Consider the following 19,388-nt stretch of genomic DNA (forward strand, 5'->3'; position numbering starts at 1 on the left):
GGAATCCACGAAAGTAGATTAAGATGTGGAATAAGAAGAAAAATGAAAACTTTTGAGATGATATAGAGAATCTCCAAGCTTTGGGACCGACTTTTTTTTCTGCAATGGACCAGTGGTGGAGCCTGAGGTCTCCATTTTTTTACTTTTTTTCTTCTTTTCCATGGAAACAATCCATCAGCCAATCAGATCGTTCACCGCCTCAGGCTGCTCTATTTTCTGCCGTCATTCGCCGCCTGAGAGCTTCCCCTCTTGTCACATGACGTCGTGTCAGCCGTTCGCGTCCTCCGCCACTCAACACGAGTAGACGTTGAGCTTCTTGTCACTCTAGATGATATCTTCGAGGAAGTGGTATTTGATAATGCTCCTCCTTCTAGCCCATCATGGGCTCTCTTCTTGATGCGAACTCCAGCGCTGTGCGCAAGCGCATCGAAAATCGTGCGTACTACCGCTCCGAAACACTTACGTTCCTTACTAACTTTCGATATCTAGATCAGTTTGACGATGAAGAAGGCGAAGAATATGAGGCGTCGAACTTCGGTGGCTTCGGCGACTATATGCGCCGTAAGAAGATCAAGTTGCAGAATCTGGACTCTGAAATACGCTCGTCCTCTCCGGATCGGCCGCCCATATTCCGCGGCGTTGTCGCACACGTCAATGGGTACACTCAGCCATCTTTACAGGACCTCCATCGTCTTATAGTAAGCTATGGCGGTGGTTTCCTTCAATATTTGGATGGCAAGACCGTCGCAACCCATATCATTGCCAGCTCTCTCACCCCCAAGAAACGCGAAGAGTTTAAGAGATATCGTATCGTCAAGCCGGCATGGGTGGTTGAAAGTATCAAGGCTGGACGCTTGCTCCCATGGGACGCGTTTCGAGTAGTAGATGAGGGTCATGCTCAGAAGGTTCTCAACTTCGATAACGGCCGACTTCTCAGTCAGGCGAATACACAGCTGGCCGGCTACAGAGACCAGTCAGATTCCAGCTGGTACACATCTCGACTGAAACGCTTAGAAACTCCCGTCAGAGAGGTTTCTTCTGAAGCAGAACCTCCAGAGGTTTCTGAACAGACTGACCAGACTTCTGCGGCCGAGGAAGCTACGAAAACGGCCACGCAATCGGACTATGGCGATTTCCCTAGCTTTGCCTCTTCTGACCCGGCTGGAAACATACTTGACATATCCAAGTCTGAACGAAGCGACTCACCCAAACATTCAGATGCTGAAGATATTGCAGCAGCTGAATTAGGTCGTAGAATGTCAACACAATCTCCAGCCGGCATTACCAACCCAGATCCGCCGCTCGCTGGAGAATCCGTACCTGCCAAGACAGAAATGACCCCAGAGGAGTATAACGCGCAGCTCTTGGCGGATCCAAGGATGCGCAATTCAAGTGTTGTGAACCCGGAATTTCTTCAGCAGTTCTACCGTGAATCTCGCTTGCATCATCTATCAACGTGGAAGGCAGAGCTCAAGGCTCAGTTGCAAGCTGCTGCAAAGGAAAAATCTCACTCTCAAGCTGGTCTCAAAAAGCCTGTTTCAGGAGCAAGACGCTATATTCTACATGTGGACTTTGATTCCTTCTTCGCGGCCGTATCGACGCTGAAACACCCAGAGCTCAAAGGCCAACCAGTAGCCATTGCACACGGTACTGGCTCTGGCTCCGAAATTGCCAGCTGCAACTATCCTGCGCGCGCCCGGGGCATCAAGAACGGGATGTGGATGAAGGGTGCTCTACAAGCCTGTCCGGAGCTGAAGGTCTTGCCGTACGATTTTCCTGCGTATGAAGAAGCGAGCAAGAAATTTTACAGTGCTGTCCTCGCGGTTGATGGTGTTGTCCAGAGCGTGAGCATTGACGAAGCCCTGGTTGATATCACAATGCAATGTCTCGAGGCCGGAGGTTCGGACGGGCGAGGGATATCAGAAGGGTCTATCTACCGCGAACAGGCCAAAGCAGACGAGATCGCCCAGAATCTGCGAGAGTCCGTGAAAACGGCGACTGGCTGTGATGTGTCTGTTGGCATCGGCGGAAATATTTTGCTCGCTAAAGTTGCGCTACGAAAGGCAAAGCCCGCTGGCCAGTTCCAACTAAAGCCGGACAGTGTATTGGACTTGATTGGAGACCTCACGGTGCAGGATCTACCCGGTGTCGGATATAGTCTTGGCGCGAAGCTGGAGGAGCTTGGTGTTAAATTCGTGAAGGATGTCAGAGACGTCTCTCGTGAGAAACTGATTAACCATCTTGGACCCAAGACCGGTCTCAAAATCTGGGAGTATGCTCGTGGTATCGACCGAACGGAAGTCGGTAATGAAGTTCTCAGGAAGTCGGTCTCTGCTGAAGTGAACTGGGGCATTCGCTTTGTGAACCAGGCCCAGGCGGAGGACTTTGTGCAATCTTTGTGCGAGGAGTTACACCGCAGACTTTCGGACAACCTGGTCAAAGGCAAACAGCTGACGTTGAAGGTGATGCGAAGATCCGCAGATGCGCCATTGGAGCCTGTCAAGCATCTTGGGCATGGGAAATGCGATGTTTTCAACAAGAGCGTCGTACTGGGCAGAGCGACCAACGCGCCGGAGGTCCTTGCAAAAGAGGCAATCTCCATGCTTCGCAGCTTTGGAATAACGCCTGGTGATTTAAGAGGTTTAGGGGTCCAGATGACGAAGCTTGAGCCTCTCAAGTTAGGGGCTACCGACAAGCCTGAAGGTAGCCAGCAGCAACTCAAATTTAAGGCGTCCCCAGCGAGGAAAAGTCATGAACAGGTCCGGGATCCCGATGACTTGGACAGCCCACGCAAAGCCGACGCTGCAGCTGTCAGTCATGGCCCGACTCTGAATGACGATTCGTACAAACCTCTGAACATCTCAGGAACTCAATTCATCATGCCGTCGCAGGCTGACCCCAAGGTCATTGCTGAGCTCCCTAGTGATATCCGGTCGAAGTTGATGTCGCAGGGCAAAGGGCGACAGGAGTCTCGTTCGGCCTCGCCTTGCCCGCCCGCACGTAGGACACAACCGTCCACAGCCACGGCACTCCCTCCTCAGTCGCAGCTGGACCCAGACACTCTGGCCGCTTTGCCGGAAGATGTTCGTGCCGAGATTTTGGGATACTATCCGCAAACCTCAAGCACTCCAGAACCTCAACCAGTCGTTCCGTCTGTTCCCAGCTCGCGTCCAGCGTCATCTGGCAACGTCGGGATTAAGAAGCCATCAACCCCGACAAAAAAGCGACGAGGTCGACCCATCACCAAAAGTTCGGGCAACATGACCCTCACACAGTCCAACTTTATTGTCGCAAGACCGACGCCAACCTCCGTCAATACGGAGGAGCAAGCATCGCCACGGCAGCCCTCTCCCTCCCCGGACCCGGAAATCTCCGCCGACTTCCTCGCAGCCTTACCGGAAGATATCCGCCGCGAAGTCCTCGAAGAGCAGAAACGCGCGCGTAAGCTCCAACGCTCAGGCGTGCAACCGCCCGCTCCTCGAAGGGTCGGTCCATCCACTCCTGCGTCCGCAGCACAGGAGAAGCGCCTCCGTCTTCCTCCGCTCCCGGAACGCCCGACATTCACCTCCAAGAAACTAACAGCCCTATCCGATCTCCGAGACGAGGTCGGCGCATGGCATGCAACCTTCGCGGACGAAGGTCCGTTCAACGAAGACGTTGAGGCGCTCGCTCGGTACCTCAAAAGTGTCGTCCTCGACGAAAAGGATATTGACAAGGCCGTGTCTGTTGTTACCTGGCTGATGTGGCTTGTGGAGGACGCGAAGGCATCACGAGCGAGTGAGTGTCAGGCAGGCACTTCTCAGGGTACAATTACCTGGGATGAAGCCGTTCGATCTCTGCAGAAGGCGGTTAGCGAGGGTGTTGAGGAGAGAGGGTTACCGCCTGTTGAGTTTTCGTAGCGTGCATATTTCCGTATGATGTATATATCAGAGTTACGATCCATACGATGATCAGCATAGCGTCTATCTGGTTTGGTGATATATAATCCAATTGAACAAGATGGTCAGTAGATTCAATGAAGATATATGCGGAGATGCTTAATCTAGATCTATGCAGAACGAAAACCAACTCCTCACCAACACTCCTTGCAAAAATACTCCACAATCTTGCCCACCAGCTCCTGACTCAACGGCCTCGACTCCGCCAACGTGCGCGAGACCTCCCTTGCCTTCTCCGTGTGCCACTCCAGCACCCGCCGCGGCTTGTCCGTGTCATACTTGCTCGCAAAGAACTCCACCAGCTTGATAGGCGGGTTAACCGCGGGGTCAGGGTTCGACTGTCTCAGCCGCGCCACCCAAGCCCGCTGCTCCAGCACCTCGAACTCGAGGCCCGCGGCGCGCAGATACGGCAGCAGATCCCGTGTCCAATGGAAAGGATGCGGGCTGACGATGTTGAAGACCTGTTCTGCCTGTACGGCGGATTGGTCAGAGAGGGAGATGTCGACGACGGTACCCGCGACTGTGTCGACAGGGAGCCAGAGCGGGGACTCGTCGAGGGCAGGGAGAGCGCCGATGGTCTTTGCGCACTGCAGCATGAGGGGGATGGCTTCGGTGGGGTTCCAGATGCCGTGGGTCTGGTCGCCGATGACCTGGCCGATGCGGAGGACGCGCGCGCGGATGCCGGTCTGCTGCGCGGCGTGGGTGCAGATGTGTTCGCCGACGAGCTTGGACTGTGCGTAGCCCATGTGCTGGGCGAAGGTGAGGCTCTTTGGGAGGGCTTCGGGGATGTCTGGGCCGGCTGTGTTGAAGACGGTGCTGGCGGAGGAGCAGAAGTTGAAGGTTGCGGGGGTGGGGCGCTGGGCTTTGAGGCAGAGGTCGATGAGGTGCTTGACGCCGGCGATGCTGTCTTTTTCGAAGCTGCTTAGTTGCATGTTGAAGTTGACGGACCAAGCGCAGTGGATGATGTCGGTGAGTTCTGAAGTGATGGTATAGTATGTTGATGAGTCGAGGCCCAGCGTGGGATGCGAGAGATCGGATGGGAGAGCGACGAGCTTGCTGCGGGCAGTATCGGACATGGCGGCGTAGACATTTCGGGCTCGCAGTGATTTGAGCAGGCGGTCGTAGGCCTCGATTGTTGAGCTGGCACGCACAAGGCAGTACACCTTTTGGACGTCTTCGAGTGCGGAGACCTTCACGGCGACATGACTTCCAAGGGACCCAGTGGCGCCCGTAACAACCTGGGAGTGTTAATTGTGACACCGCTATAGACAAGAGATGTCAAACTTACAATATATCTTCCGTTCAGCCCATTCGGAACAGGCCTGTGTTGCTCGAACTGGCTGTATTTTGCAATGAGGGCACTCATTTGCTCCTCGACAGGCACGGCACCTTCAGAGACCCCAGAACTAAGGCCATTCAGATAACGAGCCAATGCGTTGATTGTAGGATGCTCGAACGCAACGTTCAATCCTAGTTTCTGCCCTTTTGTGTCCAGCGTCTTCAGAAGAACAGATCGCAACTGTGTAGCCTGCAGGGAATCCATCCCGAGGGTGAAGAAGTCTGCATCGTCAGTCAACCCCTGACCCTTTTTCAGTGGCAACAAGCCCTGAAGCTGCTCTCTGAGAAAGTCCTTCAACTCGGCTTCTGAAAGAGTCAAAGTCCCAGTCGACGCATCCTCTGCCTCGTATGCCTCCTCAATTAAATTGCTGAAGGCCCGATAGAAAGCCTGTCTGATGACCGTTCCCTTGTCCGTCCGAGGGTATTGCGTGTCGGCTGGTAGTATTCGAACCATGCTCTTTGAAAGCTGACCAAACGCAGGCATTGTCTCGTTGGCCCGTGTAACAGCAGCCCAGATGGCTTCAATTAGTTCCTCGTCGGATATAGCCTCGGTGCCAGGCGCACGAATAACCACCAGTCCGATACACGCCTTTCCAGTTCCAAAGACAACGGCTTCAGAGACCGCATCATGCTGTCTGACTCGGCCCTCCATGTCCAGCGGATTGACCTTTTCGCCATTGACGAGGACAATCGTGTCGTCCAGTCGAGCGTAGTACTTGTACGCTTCCATGGTGGGATGCTTGAGAAAGAGGTCCTTTGTAGCGTAAGAACCATCCGGTCGGTTAGACAAAACCTTTGAAGGCCAGCCGTCGAGGACGATCAGCTCAAAGATCCCCGGATAACGCTCCTCGAATGCCAGATACTTCTTGACCTGCTCCGAAGGCCGCACCCAGTCCCATTCTTTGTCTCCCGGTGGTCGGAAAGAGGTCATCAATTGGCCCGTTTCCGTTCTGTACATCCGTCAGTGTCGCCCTAAGTTGTATTCTAGAAAATACTCACGTTCCATAGTGACTGATCAGGTTGACTCCATTCTCAACAAGGCGATCTCCCAGCGAATCAGGACAAGCAGAACCCCCAAACATGACTGCTTTCAGCTTGGCCAGGACAGCAATACCTTCGTCCGATTCGGCGAGAAGTTTCAGAGCATAGGGGACTCCATAGAAGATCTCAAACTCGTGCGACCGCATAATATCCAGCAGATACTGCTTCGTGAGCGGCAACTCCGCATTGTACAGACGCAGCGACTTGCACGAGTGCACTGCGCGGAACAGACAGCTGAGGCCATGATTATGGTACAAAGGCAGTGTGATGAACCCGGTCATATTCATGTTGCCCGCATAGTTCTTGATGACGGCGCTCTGGGTCTGGAAAATCGGCTTGGGGAGTCCCGTCGAGCCACTCGAGTGGATGATCCATGCGATATGCTTCGCCTCGGCCGCAGGATCCAACTGGGGCATGAGATTCGTATCGACGTCTTCCATAACCGGATAATCGTAGTGCTCCTGCGTCGGAATCTCATCGACCAATAAGTTCGGAATCCGCTGCTTGATCTCCCCAGCGGTGTCCCTGAAGGAACTGTGGATGAAAATATGCTTCGCGTGCGTCTTCTCCAGCAGAGACACATACGCCTCGACGGATATCCTCGTCGAGAGAAGCAAACCTGCGTGCCCGAGCTTCGTCAAGGCCAGAAGCATGACCAGGTAGTTGAGGTCCGACGGTCCCAGCAGCGCAATGACCGCTGGCTTTTCCGCTGAAGTAGCCCGCGGAGGTGCCACAGCAGCAATGGCTTTGGCAACTCGAAAAGCGAAGACATCGAGTTGTCGCAGCGGATAGTCTACATAGTCGATGCCAGTCCGCGGGTATGATATCACTGGTTGCTGCGATGGTGGCAAGGATGCGCGGTGTCGGACTAGTTCGTCGACTGTCAAGGGTTCTCTGTCGGATACTTGAGGACGAACTCTATTTTCTGAAGTATGCCCTTCAGGAAGCGCTGTTGGAACAAGTGGTGATGATAGCATGGTTGGTTAGATGTTGAACCGAGGAGTCCAACAGAATGTGCAGTTGGCCTTTCGAACGACTTCGAATAAGAGAGGGGAACAAAGTACATTTAAAGCCATCTTGACTTTATACTCACGGCATCTGCCGATGGTCCTCAAATCCGACACTTGCAGGCCTGCATTCAGATCTTCCTGTTGTGTGAGTGCGGAAATGCTGGCCCGTCGTTCGGATTTATATCCGAGCGGAGATGAGGCATCGCACCTCTGCACTAAATCCGAGCATCATCGACCGGAAAAGACTTGCCTGTCTATCGCTTGCTTTATTCAATCGAGTAGTTTGTCCGATACAGGACTAAAGGGTACATACGTATTTACTGCCAGCTCACCATCATCAGTAAACCAGCAAACTCGACTGCTAGTGCCTCAGGAATAGGTCTTTCGATCTACTAATCTACAGACAAAGAGTCAAACGCTTTGAGAAGTATTCCCATGAAACAGGAAGCACGCAAAAGTCCATCATTAGTACCATAATCTCATTAACAAACGTCATGTTATCGTCGCTCTACATAAGCAGCAGACAAGGGATCGCGTAACAAGGTGGACCATCACAGGATGGTTCAGAACAAGCAGCTCAGAAGGGCATCGTAGAAGGATCACTCATAGGATTCGAGAACGCCTGAATGAAGATCAGTAAGCATTTCGATCGGGTACTGGAAACTGCAGGAGCTGCAGTGGACATCTACTTACCCAGGAATCGAGCTGAGCCCACCAGATCGAGCCCTCAAGATTATCAAGAATACCAAAGTCTTCAGAATTTCCAACGGGCCCTTCCAGGAAATTCGGCGATTGGATACCGTTAGGTGCGGGCTGATGAACCGTCGTGTTGGTAAACATAGGGGCCGGTTGCTCGACATGCACCGGGGCTGCATGCGCTTGACCCACCATGAGAGTCTCTTTACCTCGTACGTGATTGCCACGCAGATTTCCGTGAGAGTTTTCCGGACTCTCAGGCTGAATAGGTGTTCCCATCTGCCGATGTACTTCCTTTCTCAACTCCTCCAGGATGATACTATAGCGGCGGCTCGGGCAATTCTTGCGGGTAGCCTCAGCCAGATGTTGTTGGCAAGTCTCTGCAAGACTGAAGAGTGTATGAAGATAGCCGCTGTCTTCTACACTCCTAGGGGAAGCGGTGTCAGGATCCGAGGCGAGTCGATATTGTTGAATAGTGTGGATATAGACCACGATGATGGCGCAGAAGCACACATAGTGCGTAAACCAGAATGACTGGATCAAGACTCCCTGTTTGGCCAGGCTATCCACTAATTTCATCACGTCTTCCGCGGCGTCTATGCATTTGCGCACGTGGCTCGAGACCATCGGATGTGGAACCGATGGTCGACGACTGAGGTCTGTGAAATCATTCAACAGAAATGACCGGGTTGCATGGATCATCGCGTGTGAATATGCAAGCTGTAATACCTGACTCTGTCTGCAAAGTGGCGGGATCAAACTCGTCGCTCGGACACTGTTGAACAAAGGTGGTGCAGTCTGTTTCCATTTCTCAAGATCCGAGGCAAGACGAGCCGCGGTCTCAAGAGGCGAATCTTGAGTATGAGGGTTGATAGTGTAAAGCTGTCGAGATATTTCACCAAGTATACGGCCAAGCCTGTCAAGTTGAAGGGCTTAGCTTCAGTTACATGAAGGGATAGCATAAAATCAAATCGACGTACCTGTAGTGAAGCACAGATGCAATCATCATACAATCTGGGGAACCAGTCCGGCGCCGGGGATCTTCCTCCAATATATCTTCATCGTTGATCTCATCAGGGAGTTCTTGGTCGGTATCTTCGTCATGGAGCAACCGCGGTCTCCCAAACATGACGCTGAGGTATTTATCCAGCGTATAGGCGCTCCAGAAAATCCTTTTGCGGAGTTGTTGCTCCAGATACGAGTTGCCGTGCTTTGACATCTTCGCCGGGTATTTTCTATGCAATCCGAGAGCCGTTACTAGCTGGAGAGCCGTGCCGAAGGTATACCAGCATTCATTGGCCCGTGATGATGAAAGCAAGTAGAGACATTGACCTAGTCGTGATTGGACACTCTCTAATCGAGGGGGACCGGATTCCATAGAAGATGCCCATCTAGACGCCGCATACCATCGTTCGCTGTAATCTCTCAGTATTTGTAGATGAGAAGTGAGTTAGTAGAAGCTCACCTTTCATTGCGAAATTCTCCTGGGTCACCAGGCCTCTGCTCCTCATATAGAGTACCTACAGCGAAGATCATAAGGATGATGGCAGTTCGGGCTACCATAACGCCGGTAGGCGGGTTCGCGAAACAGATATTGTCTGCATAAACCTGCTTGAGCCACTCCTCTACACTTCCTCGGTGCAAGAAACGGTAAGTCACCATCGAAAAGTCAAAGTAAATGCCCACCAGCTCCAGAGCTTTCTCGAAAGGTGGTAGCGTAAAGCCAGCCTCCCGGTAGTTCGAATAAGGCTTATCCCCGAACTTGAAAACGGAGGTAATCCTGGAAACAGATTCATCCTGCAGTTCGCCAGGGATAGCCGACGACTCATCCTGATGAAGGCGGCTCCAGACGCGATTCAAAAACGACACCCCAGACGCCGGCCCGAGATAATTACCCTCAAAGTCCGTGACAACCGGCTCCGGCGAATCACGCAGCGACACCTCCGAACCAGCTCTACCATGCTGCGATCGCAAACCCCCACCAGTCCTGGGCGACTCTCTCGACGATCGCTGAGAGATTGAACTCCGCGCAGTACGAGTACCACCCCGCACATGGTCCTCATTTGCATAGTTCACCAGCGACGACGACGACGGCGGCGGCGCAGGCAAAGGATCCGGCGGCAGGCCTCGCGAGTACGCCGCATTGTACTCGCAGCGGAGCGCAAGGCGTGTACATCTCATACACGGCAGCGTCCCCGTACACCGCGTCTTCTTCTCCTTGCAGTAGTCGCATGCTCGTGTAATCTTCTGCCGTTGCACAGGGCCCTTGGCTGTTGGCGACGATGAGTCCGATGCCTTTCGCTTCCGCCCCGCGAGGTATGAGCCATCTGTGCTAATTCCGACGACTTTGTCATTTCCGGGGGATAGCTGTGTATGGACCCCGTTCATAAGAGAAGCCCTCATTGGTTCGGAAGGCGAGACGAGGGCCTTTGTGCAGGTCGCTTTTCTAGGCACGAGACGGAGTGGTGGAGATTTCCTGTCCTACTGTCTTCTTTTCCTCTTTTCCGCTGCCATCGTACAAGCATCAGAAGACAGACAGACTTTCGAAACGGGGATGAACGATGCTGACATGGAGAAATTTCCGAGCGAGTTCGGAGGAGTCCCGGGCCCAACGGCAGAAGCTCCAGTCATCGTCTCGTTCTTCGTCTTAGTGTCATGGTCGAAGTTTGGAGACGTGCGGGGTTGGTGACTTTGGAGGATGACGGTACTCCACAGCTGCCAGTGGTGAGAACCCGCATCTCAGTCGCCATTCACTTCAAAAAGGGTCAACTGGTGATGCTGTGTCGTAATCATACGGGGATTATCGAGTTGCGCTGAATATCTCAATACAGGCTGCTCAAGACCAGGTCTCCTAGCGAACACCCCGTCACGTGCTTCTGAGTCGACGGCGAGTCTCCTGTGACTACAGCTTCAAAAGAACGCGAAAGAAGAGTTTACGGATCGATGGTAGAAAATCAAGTCAAGCTCAAAGTTCCACTCTATGAGTTAGTTTAATTAACTACATCATTGCACTGAGTAAACGACAATGAGTCAAGCACAATGGAAACCCCGAGAGCGAAGCGGGACTCGACCATGCCAAAAGTGTTTGACCACATAGATGAAAACTAGAGAAAAGATTCCGAGCTGTTCTGGACCGAGCAATGATGACCCGCTTCGTATATATCAATCAGCAGAATGGCGCCAAACAACAGAGACTGCCCACATCGCCTGAGACTAGCTCATGCACAACGCAGACCCCGTACGCCAGGAAAGAAAGGAAAAGACCATGAATCAAACGTTCTCCAGGTTGAGCGAGAGGCCCCTAATAGAACTTGGAGCAGTTACCAGACTGTCAGGTAATGAATGTAGCTGTCGCATCATCGGCGACGCTCAATCACTGATGGCGGCGATCGATCTGATGCTAGAACGGTGTTTTGAGCATGTGGACATCACGGCAGGACAGGCCGAACACACTCAGCTCATTGAGGCAAAACCAGCCAGCACCTATGCGCCGTCGACATTGAATAAAACTGAGACACTCCCATCACGGCGGTAGATGCCAACCTGCGGGGTTGGATCAAATTAAGGATTGATCAACGTGCATCCCTTGCGCTGCAACGCCGTCACGTCGGTGAAAGGACAGATACGTCCTCACTGCTCCCAGTCGGTGGGGAACCGACGCAGGTGGGAAGAGGAAGGTAGGTACTGAATCGGCCAGGTAGTATGATAAATGATGAATCGATTGGAAGCAGGACAAGGTAGCGAAAGAAAGTAAAGACAAGAATGAAGACAGGCTGATTGGAAGCCAGTTGTTGGCAGTCTTAGCCCATATAGTATTCCTGTTCCGGCATGAGGCTAGAAGCATGTCAAGTGATGGTTCAAAGGCTAAATGGCCATGTAGTCACCCTCTTCTTGTGCTAAACAAGATTGCGGCGTAGGATTAGCTCCAAGAAAGAACACTAATTTTGCGAAGCATTGGCACGGCGGTGGGAACAATGCTACAAAGTGATGGCACTTGCAAAAAGGGAGACCATCGTCGCGAACGGCCTACGGAACTGATTTTCAGATCACAAATCTTTATTCAGGATCGCACTCAGTCCAGCATCGGGAGATGATTTCACAGGTACGCCATTCGGCTCGTTGACACCGGGAGACGCTTCCGCAGATACGCCATCCGGCTCTTTCACATCGAGAGAGGAGTTCCGAGATACTTCATTCGACTCTTTATCGGGAGACGAGTTCCCAGATACCGTGTCCGGTTCTTTCGTCAGAACGGGGATCGTAATCTCAAGGCCATCGGCCCCGTTTGTATGACTCAGTGATTGGGCGACGATCAAATGTATCTTCTCGAGTGAGGCTCCCGACCGGATGACATGGATAATGGCGTCGACGTCTGTACGCTTGCCATGCCGAATGGCTGCCAGCAGCTGCTGCACAAATTCACGATAGTACGCTAACTCCTCCTGGACGCGATCCCGCGCAACCTTACGACGTTTGTCGGCATACTCGTCGATGATGCAATCGCGGCCGTGGAGGGCGCATTCGGAACATGGGGCACCGGTCGAGTTTGCACTACACTTTAAAACGAGTAGAGAAAGCAGCATGTCAGAAAGGTGTACTTAGAAAGGGGGACATAAAAGGAGGGCAGGTTCAAGATGCCGCGCAACCATTCGCACCGGGATATTTGCGAAAGATGGGACGAGCTTCGAAAGGGAAAGGTACCTTGGTCCGACGTCGTTGACACTCTGTGCAAGCTGTTGATGCTCTCCGTATCTTACTTTCCTCAGCGACAGGTCCCGCTGTTGGCGTATCTAACAAAGTTCTTGGAGCGATAGGGCGAAAAGGCCTAGGAGGCCCTTGATGAGACATGGTCTGATGAGATAAGGAACAGAGATATGGGGGAAAAACCAGGGAGCCGGAAGAGGCGAGCTAAGGGAGGAAAGACCAGACTGGACTCCGGACAATGAGTTTTCTTCTGAACATAGTCCTTGACCGAGGGGGTGCACCAAACCTCAAGTGCTCAGACGGACATACATGCTCTCTCTATCAGAAGAGCATTTGAGGAAAGGTAAGTCACCTGGAGCGCTAAGCCAGGTTTGGCGATTCGATGCTGCTTAATGCTTCAGGCAAACTGGGCCAGCGGTTCTCTGCCTCAGCAGGAAGAGATCGACACCCAAAATAATTAACTCGGCACAGTCCAATGGTCAGTAGAGGCATGCAGGTGGGTGGCTAAGTGGGTAATTGGGCAGAGTGCAGAATAATCTGGTCCAAAATGCGAGATTGGACTGTGCCGTCAACACTGATCAGTTTCCGGAACTGATCATCAACAACGTGTCACAAGCAAATTAAAAGAAAAGGGGTCGAAAACGAAGCAGAGTGAAGGGAGGTGGAGAAAAAGGATACAAAAAGAAAGATGAAGCTTTTAAATGGAATTGAGAGCTCTGACACTTTTGCCTCATCCACGGGCCGTTCCCACTTTCCCGTGGGTCCTCCCGGCTTTCCAACTCTTCCAGGGGGTTGGGAAACCTTTACTCCGTAGATTTAGAGCCTAACAACGGTAAAGAATAGGGTAGAGAGATTGTTTAAACCAAAAGACTCAAAGGGAACAAGGATTGGATGATGACAACCGGTAAGCGGAAGGTCCTTTAAGCAAGCGTGCCTAAGCGCCTTTCGGGTAGAAGATCCCTAATCTTCAGGTTGGAGAGAAAGGAAAGTGAATCTGGAGGCAGTTGTCAAGACGTCGATAGTAGTGCTGCTCTTAGCCTCTTCCGGGCTTCCCTCAAGGAGCGATGCGGGTTTAAAGGTTTAGTCCCAGATCTAAGGAAGCTGGCCCATCAATGAGAATGCTTGAAAAGCGCCGACGGAGCATTCAGCTTGGCTGAACCAATGATCAGTGTCCCCAGTAATTGCCCTGAAGCGGAGCATCGAGGATCAGGTAGGGTGTCAGACTCTGATAGGCAGACAGGTACCCTCCAGCTAGGGCCATTGAGCAATCATGGTAAGATCAATCCGAGCGCCGGGGCCCTGTCCACAGAGCTGAAGACTCCGTATATTTGCACCTCCATTCTCCCCCTCCATTCTCCCCCTCCTCCTCCTCCTTCCCTCACCCTAGTCATGACTGAATCCGCTGCTATTTTGCTTGAATCATTTGCGTGCAATGTTCGAAGGCCAGGAATCTCTCTTCGGCTGCGTGTCCTCTGCGGAATGCCGAATCTAGACAAATGTCCACGAGATCGCTTTTTGCATTCCACTTCGGGTCGTCTACTTTGGTTGTTGCAGCAAATATCGTACTATTGATGTTGTGACCATTGTGGGCGTCGAAATTTTGGCAATAGTTCCATAACTTTCCCTTATCGGAAAAAAAATCCGTTCGATATGATAGGGTGCCAAAGGATTATTCCGTAGTTCGCAAGGCGGATGGTTTCAAGTTGACGGGGCGCCGTCTTCTTTGGGACGAAAAGAAACAAGAACAACAATTATTGCGAGCCCCGCCAGACGCGAGGGCTACCATCTTGATCAGAATATGGTTCTGCTTCGGTTGCATGATGGATCCACGATTACCTAGATATGCAGTGCTCCTGTGCGCATTCCTTACACGAGCTTATCAAATCCCCGTCGGGATTCGAAGACACACCACAAATCCCCACGCATATCAGAACCCCCAACCATGGTAGGCAACCAAGAACCAAGGCACCTCTGTACCGACCTATGGTGGACACCGTGGACTAAATACAGGATTCGAACAGTCGAATGCGCCATGCTGAGGTTATGGCTGGTTGATGCTGACGATGCTGACGTAGACTACCTTTGCGTTTTTCTAAAAGGTAACTCCATGGCGCTCACGTGAAGTGGGGGCGCTGGCCATACGGCCGACGTACCGCTTTTTCTGCCTTGTCCCCCGCCTTTCTGGCCTAAGGCGCCGAGAGTTGGTCTAAAGGAAGAGCCACCTACGTCGCCAGTCCTGTCTCCATCAGCAATTCTACAAGTTTCTACTCGGAACGTCTGTACGAGGCACACAGAAATTTTCCAAAACAATCGCTTACGTTCCCTGGACATGTGGACCGATGAACTGCCGTGGTAGTCAATCGGTCAGAAAAATAAGCTGTGGCCGTGGAAAAAGTGATAATTTCACGTTTATTCTGCATCGCCATCTCCTCTTTGACTGGGTGCCGGAAAGGGTGATCAACACCGCCAAGATCCCCAAGAAACTTTACAGTGTTGATTTGTGTGACTTGTGTCACCCTGTAGGCGACTTGAGTTCGCCGATGGGTAACGTGGCAAACCAGCCTCATAGGGGGCTTTCCCCATATCTGGTTGGCGGCTTGCGGAGCCATGGCTAACGGTGCGCATTATTTATCCACAGAGTAGTCTTGCGTGGAATAGATAAGGTATCCGTGATCGAAGCGACAGTCCAAAACCCCCACCTTTTCCAACGGATGCTGAATGATAGGCACGATCGTCCAATGATGGAATTGACAACGTGGTGTCCTTCGCTCCCTGGGCCGGCTGCCAGTAGAGGCGAGGGAGTGAATCCTCGGTGTACTCTGCACTGATAAGTCTGGTTAATCATCGGTGGCAAACTTGTGTCTCCACGTCGTATCCAAGCGAAACCAAGCGAAAACAGAGGCGACGATCACGCCAGCCCACTGGGGTATTCAAACTCTGGAATCAACCTCGATGTGTCAATAGGGAATCGCTGGCTGCAACACCAGGCCTAGCAATAGCCCGGGAAATTCAGTCGAATAATCGAGGAGCTCTTCAGCCACGAAAATTGTGGCTGCAGCTCGAATTCAGATCTGACAAATGAGAATCTAGCAAGCAGTCTTGATCGAATGGATTGACAACCCACATGGGTGGTATGTGGGCTGTCCTTCTGGATGGGGCGTTGTGCTTGGACACCACCGTCGGCCGGTGGTTCGACAACCCAAGGTTCGGATTAGGGGTATCAGGACGACCGACATCCGAGAGCGGGTTAGACCATATAGCTGTGAGGCCAGGCAAAGGGGTTGATACTCCTGGGCTCCTGTACAGAGGTAGCTGTGTGTACTACATCAGGCTGGATGCTTCGAGAAAGACACGAGAAGAAGCCGGGAAGTTAAAAAAATTGATCACGTTATGCGCAGGAGGACGTGTTGATAGATTTACTGGCAGGGGAATCATGAAACTCGATACTGTACATGTAAAGCGCGATAAAAATACCCAAAAATGAACCAAAATGCTGGTAATTCAACTCAAAAGGCCCATATACACTGCAGTCCAATGATAGATCATTTACGGTGCAGTCCCTTAATAGACGGGTCTACCTTCGTCCCAACGGCGAAGTTCCCCCGGACTTCTGGGCGTCAATTGTTGTTGATCGACCAGAGGGCGGTTTCCCTCACTTGATGGAGGCGAGTAGGGCAGTTGGTGGTTACTCTCTCGTCGGGTAGCATTGCTCTCGAGAGCATTGCCGTGAACGCCGCCGATACCCCCAATCCATTCCCAGACCCGCGCAACATCCCCACCCCGGCCCTCGCGGACCGCAGCGCGAATGTTGGCATTGCCCTCAACTACATTGCGAACACGCCTCCAGAGCTCTTCACGTCGCTTGCCATGAAGCTCGGAACGGAGGACGTCGTCACGCAACTGACCAATAGGAATATACGGTTCCCTCGCCTCGCCGCGAGCATGTAGCGCTGCTTGTGTCGCTAGGCGATCTAGAGTGGTTGCTACCAGCACTGGGACGCGAGCTAGATCGGATCGTCGAGCAAGAATTTTTGCTCGAGCGTAAACCGAACCCAGAACCATAATAATCAAAATTGAAAGAGGGAGTCGATACGCGAGGAGAGAGAGTCGGATGTGGCGGCGGAAGGCACATGTGAGGGGGAGCCGTGCGATTGAGGTAGATGAGAGAACAAGGACATCGGAGGGTCTGTGATTGCGTTGCGGCCTCTGTTAGTTCCGGTATACATGTCAGAACCGTGGTCATATGAAAGAGCTCTAGCATACATACTAAGCTGGGCACGAACGAGATACCCATAGAAAGAAAGAAAGCAAGATAACAAAAGAAAAATCTCATAGGTAACTTACTGTTTTGTTTTGGTGACAACTTCATCCTTCGCAACAATCTCGCCGAGTGCTCCTTTCCATAGCTCGTCGAATTCAGTATCACTCATGCCTCTACGGCGTTTCTGTGCAATCGCCTGTTTCAAATCCGGTCCGGTCATTTCCGGAGACGTCACTTCCTTACCATCCTCTAGACGCCCTCCACATTCAAATTTAGCTCGTCGATCACGGAGCTCTTCAACCGCTTTGTCGGCAACGGCTTTCACGCGACGAGCTTTTTCACTGTCTGGTTCGCATGTGGGAGGCAGAGGAATTAGACCTCCAAGCGATAGAGGATGCGGTTTCAGAATGAAGTCATGCTCACAGCTCGCCTCGAAGTTCGGGTAGCAGAACGCATGTGGAGGGCAGGGCTCACACTGCGGCTCCAATACACTGGCCCATTCGGGGACCCTGGTTTCTGCCAGGGACCAAGTAGGCTTGCCGATACCACAGTACCCGATCTCAATCTTCTCCTTGCGCCACCAACCACCAAACCCCCAAAGCAAAGAGAGAATGAGGATCCACGGAGCAGCTTTGCTTGCCGTACTCTGCTTAGCAGCTCGGCGTCGGATCCGTGGAGCCGTCGGATACATTAACTCCGCTTGTTGTCCCTCCAAGGCTAATTGCTCCTCGGGCGTAAATTCCTCGCCGGCACTGAGCTCACTTTCATCCTCATCCTCGTCCATCTCAACTTCCTCCCTCGGTAAGACAGGAGATCCAAAGGGTGATCTCGTAGGCGTTCTAGAAATATCACCATTGAGATCGTAAGGGGTCTCAGACTTTCGTGGTCTCAGTCCGTGGCTGAAAGCAGGGCTGGCGGTGGAAAGCCGTGAATTTGTCTTTCGTTTGACATCACGACTGATGCTTCTTGAGCCAGGAGAGCTGCCACTCTGAAATGGATTGTCATCGGTGAAGACACTGTCCTCTTTTGGTTCCGATTTAACGTGAACAGTGTGTGGCTCGGGCTCAATTGAAGGAGCGATTTCACTATTTCGCAATTTCCTAGCCGTGGATTTGCGTGGAGTGACCATATCCCGAGCAACAGGCGTCACCGGGCCATCATCATGCAATTCTCTGTCAGAAGCGCGCGCGTGCTTGGTCTCCGACTTCGGTACCTTCTTCTTCGTGACTATGGACGGTGTGCTCGGTACGTTCCTCTCCTCCATTTCGGCCGTCGACGCCCTCGTGCTCATCCTCGACCGGCCTCTTCTTGTTCCGGTCGCGGTAGAGACAGTAGACGGTGTCGGCGGTGGAGGCATAGACTCTCTATCAACGGTTTCGCGTTGTCCATCATAATCACTAGCCACCGATGTCGCACGACTGGGCATATCTGTGATACCTGCGCTCGTTCTTTTCACCCTCTCGCGCTCTCGCAGGAGTTTTTTCGCTTGAGGCAGAACTTCTTCCTCCAGGATGCGGATGAGCTGCGCCTTTTTTGCAGAAGCCGGATACGAAACATCATGACTGACGAGGATGGAGCGGAGGCGGGGTACGGTGAGTGTGTTAAGGTCGAAGTCTGGGGACAGGTATTCCAGTCCGTCCGCCATAGCGTAGTGCGACGCTGGCGATGGGCTGCCAGCAGAGCAAGACGTGAGTGAACGGGCAGTCACAAAATGCGGATGCACGGCTGAAGACTCCGATCGGGATCAGACGCGCCTGATAAGGGCTCAAAGAATGCGTCTCGTACGCTTGAGTCGAGATTTTCTCTGCACTTTGCTGTCACTCGTCAAAAAATAGCTCAAACACTGAATGAAGATAATACTGTGGAAGATCGTATCCAGGGCAACCAAGCGGGGCCTAAGGAATGAATATCGATCATCCAAATAGGGTTGTGCTCAGAGTCTCCTCTTGAGGTGGATACACGATCATCTCACAGATCGAAGGTTAACAATTATGCATGTGTCCAAATTAATCTGGGGTGGATGGATGTGTGCTAAATCAAAGATGAAGAGCCTGCTATGATGACGAAAGGAGAACGCGTGTGGCCGATGACCTGTTATGACCGGTCTCAATCCAATCAAATCAATGACAATAAACAAGCAGGGAAATCACGTGCTGTATTAGCCACGCCATCATGAAGCCACAACAGCCACAAGGGTCACATGATTTGACCCAGTCAAGGACAAACACCTGCTGACAGGCCAGATTATAGATACTAAAAGCAATTGTTGGCAGGGTATTTCCGGATGATTAGATACAGTAATAGATTTAGTCAAACAGGGTAGTACGGCCAATCCAATAGTAGTCGACCGGGAACAGCCAAAAACCAATACCACCGCTAGCACCTCACCAATGCTTCGAA

At 52.1% G+C, this 19,388-nt stretch overlaps 5 protein-coding genes across 5 annotated transcripts; 1 reads left to right on the forward strand and 4 right to left on the reverse strand.

Annotated features, from left to right (window-relative positions):
- Positions 1-380: 380 nt before the first annotated feature.
- ALT_0611 (putative DNA damage repair protein Mus42) lies at positions 381-3,899 on the forward strand (the record flags this gene model as incomplete). The annotated part of the gene is made up of 1 exon (XM_089599006.1): positions 381-3,899. One exon carries the CDS (start codon positions 381-383, stop codon positions 3,897-3,899), a length of 3,519 nt encoding a protein of 1,172 aa, XP_089456670.1.
- A 173-nt stretch (positions 3,900-4,072) lies between these two features.
- On the reverse strand, positions 4,073-7,294 carry ALT_0612 (putative NRPS-like enzyme; the record flags this gene model as incomplete). The annotated part of the gene is made up of 3 exons (XM_033556067.2): positions 4,073-5,176; positions 5,227-6,226; positions 6,276-7,294. The coding sequence occupies 3 exons, from the start codon at positions 7,292-7,294 to the stop codon at positions 4,073-4,075; spliced, it is 3,123 nt and encodes a 1,040-aa protein (XP_033411958.2).
- Positions 7,295-7,904: 610 nt separating this feature from the next.
- ALT_0613 (Zn(II)2Cys6 transcription factor) lies at positions 7,905-10,426 on the reverse strand (the record flags this gene model as incomplete). Its single annotated transcript, XM_033556068.2, has 4 exons — positions 7,905-7,949; positions 8,021-8,939; positions 9,004-9,438; positions 9,489-10,426. 4 exons carry the CDS (start codon positions 10,424-10,426, stop codon positions 7,905-7,907), a joined length of 2,337 nt encoding a protein of 778 aa, XP_033411959.1.
- A 1,643-nt stretch (positions 10,427-12,069) lies between these two features.
- On the reverse strand, positions 12,070-12,606 carry ALT_0614 (uncharacterized protein; the record flags this gene model as incomplete). The annotated part of the gene is made up of 1 exon (XM_033556069.1): positions 12,070-12,606. The coding sequence occupies one exon, from the start codon at positions 12,604-12,606 to the stop codon at positions 12,070-12,072; it is 537 nt and encodes a 178-aa protein (XP_033411960.1).
- Positions 12,607-16,288: 3,682 nt separating this feature from the next.
- Positions 16,289-18,633, reverse strand: ALT_0615 (putative sister chromatid separation protein (Src1); the record flags this gene model as incomplete). Its single annotated transcript, XM_033556070.1, has 2 exons — positions 16,289-16,913; positions 17,072-18,633. The coding sequence occupies 2 exons, from the start codon at positions 18,631-18,633 to the stop codon at positions 16,289-16,291; spliced, it is 2,187 nt and encodes a 728-aa protein (XP_033411961.1).
- Between the last annotated feature and the right edge of the window lie 755 nt (positions 18,634-19,388).

Source organism: Aspergillus lentulus (assembly GCF_001445615.1).
Source record: "Aspergillus lentulus DNA, contig: Alt01, strain: IFM 54703, whole genome shotgun sequence".
NCBI classification, from domain to species: Eukaryota; Fungi; Ascomycota; class Eurotiomycetes; order Eurotiales; family Aspergillaceae; genus Aspergillus; species Aspergillus lentulus.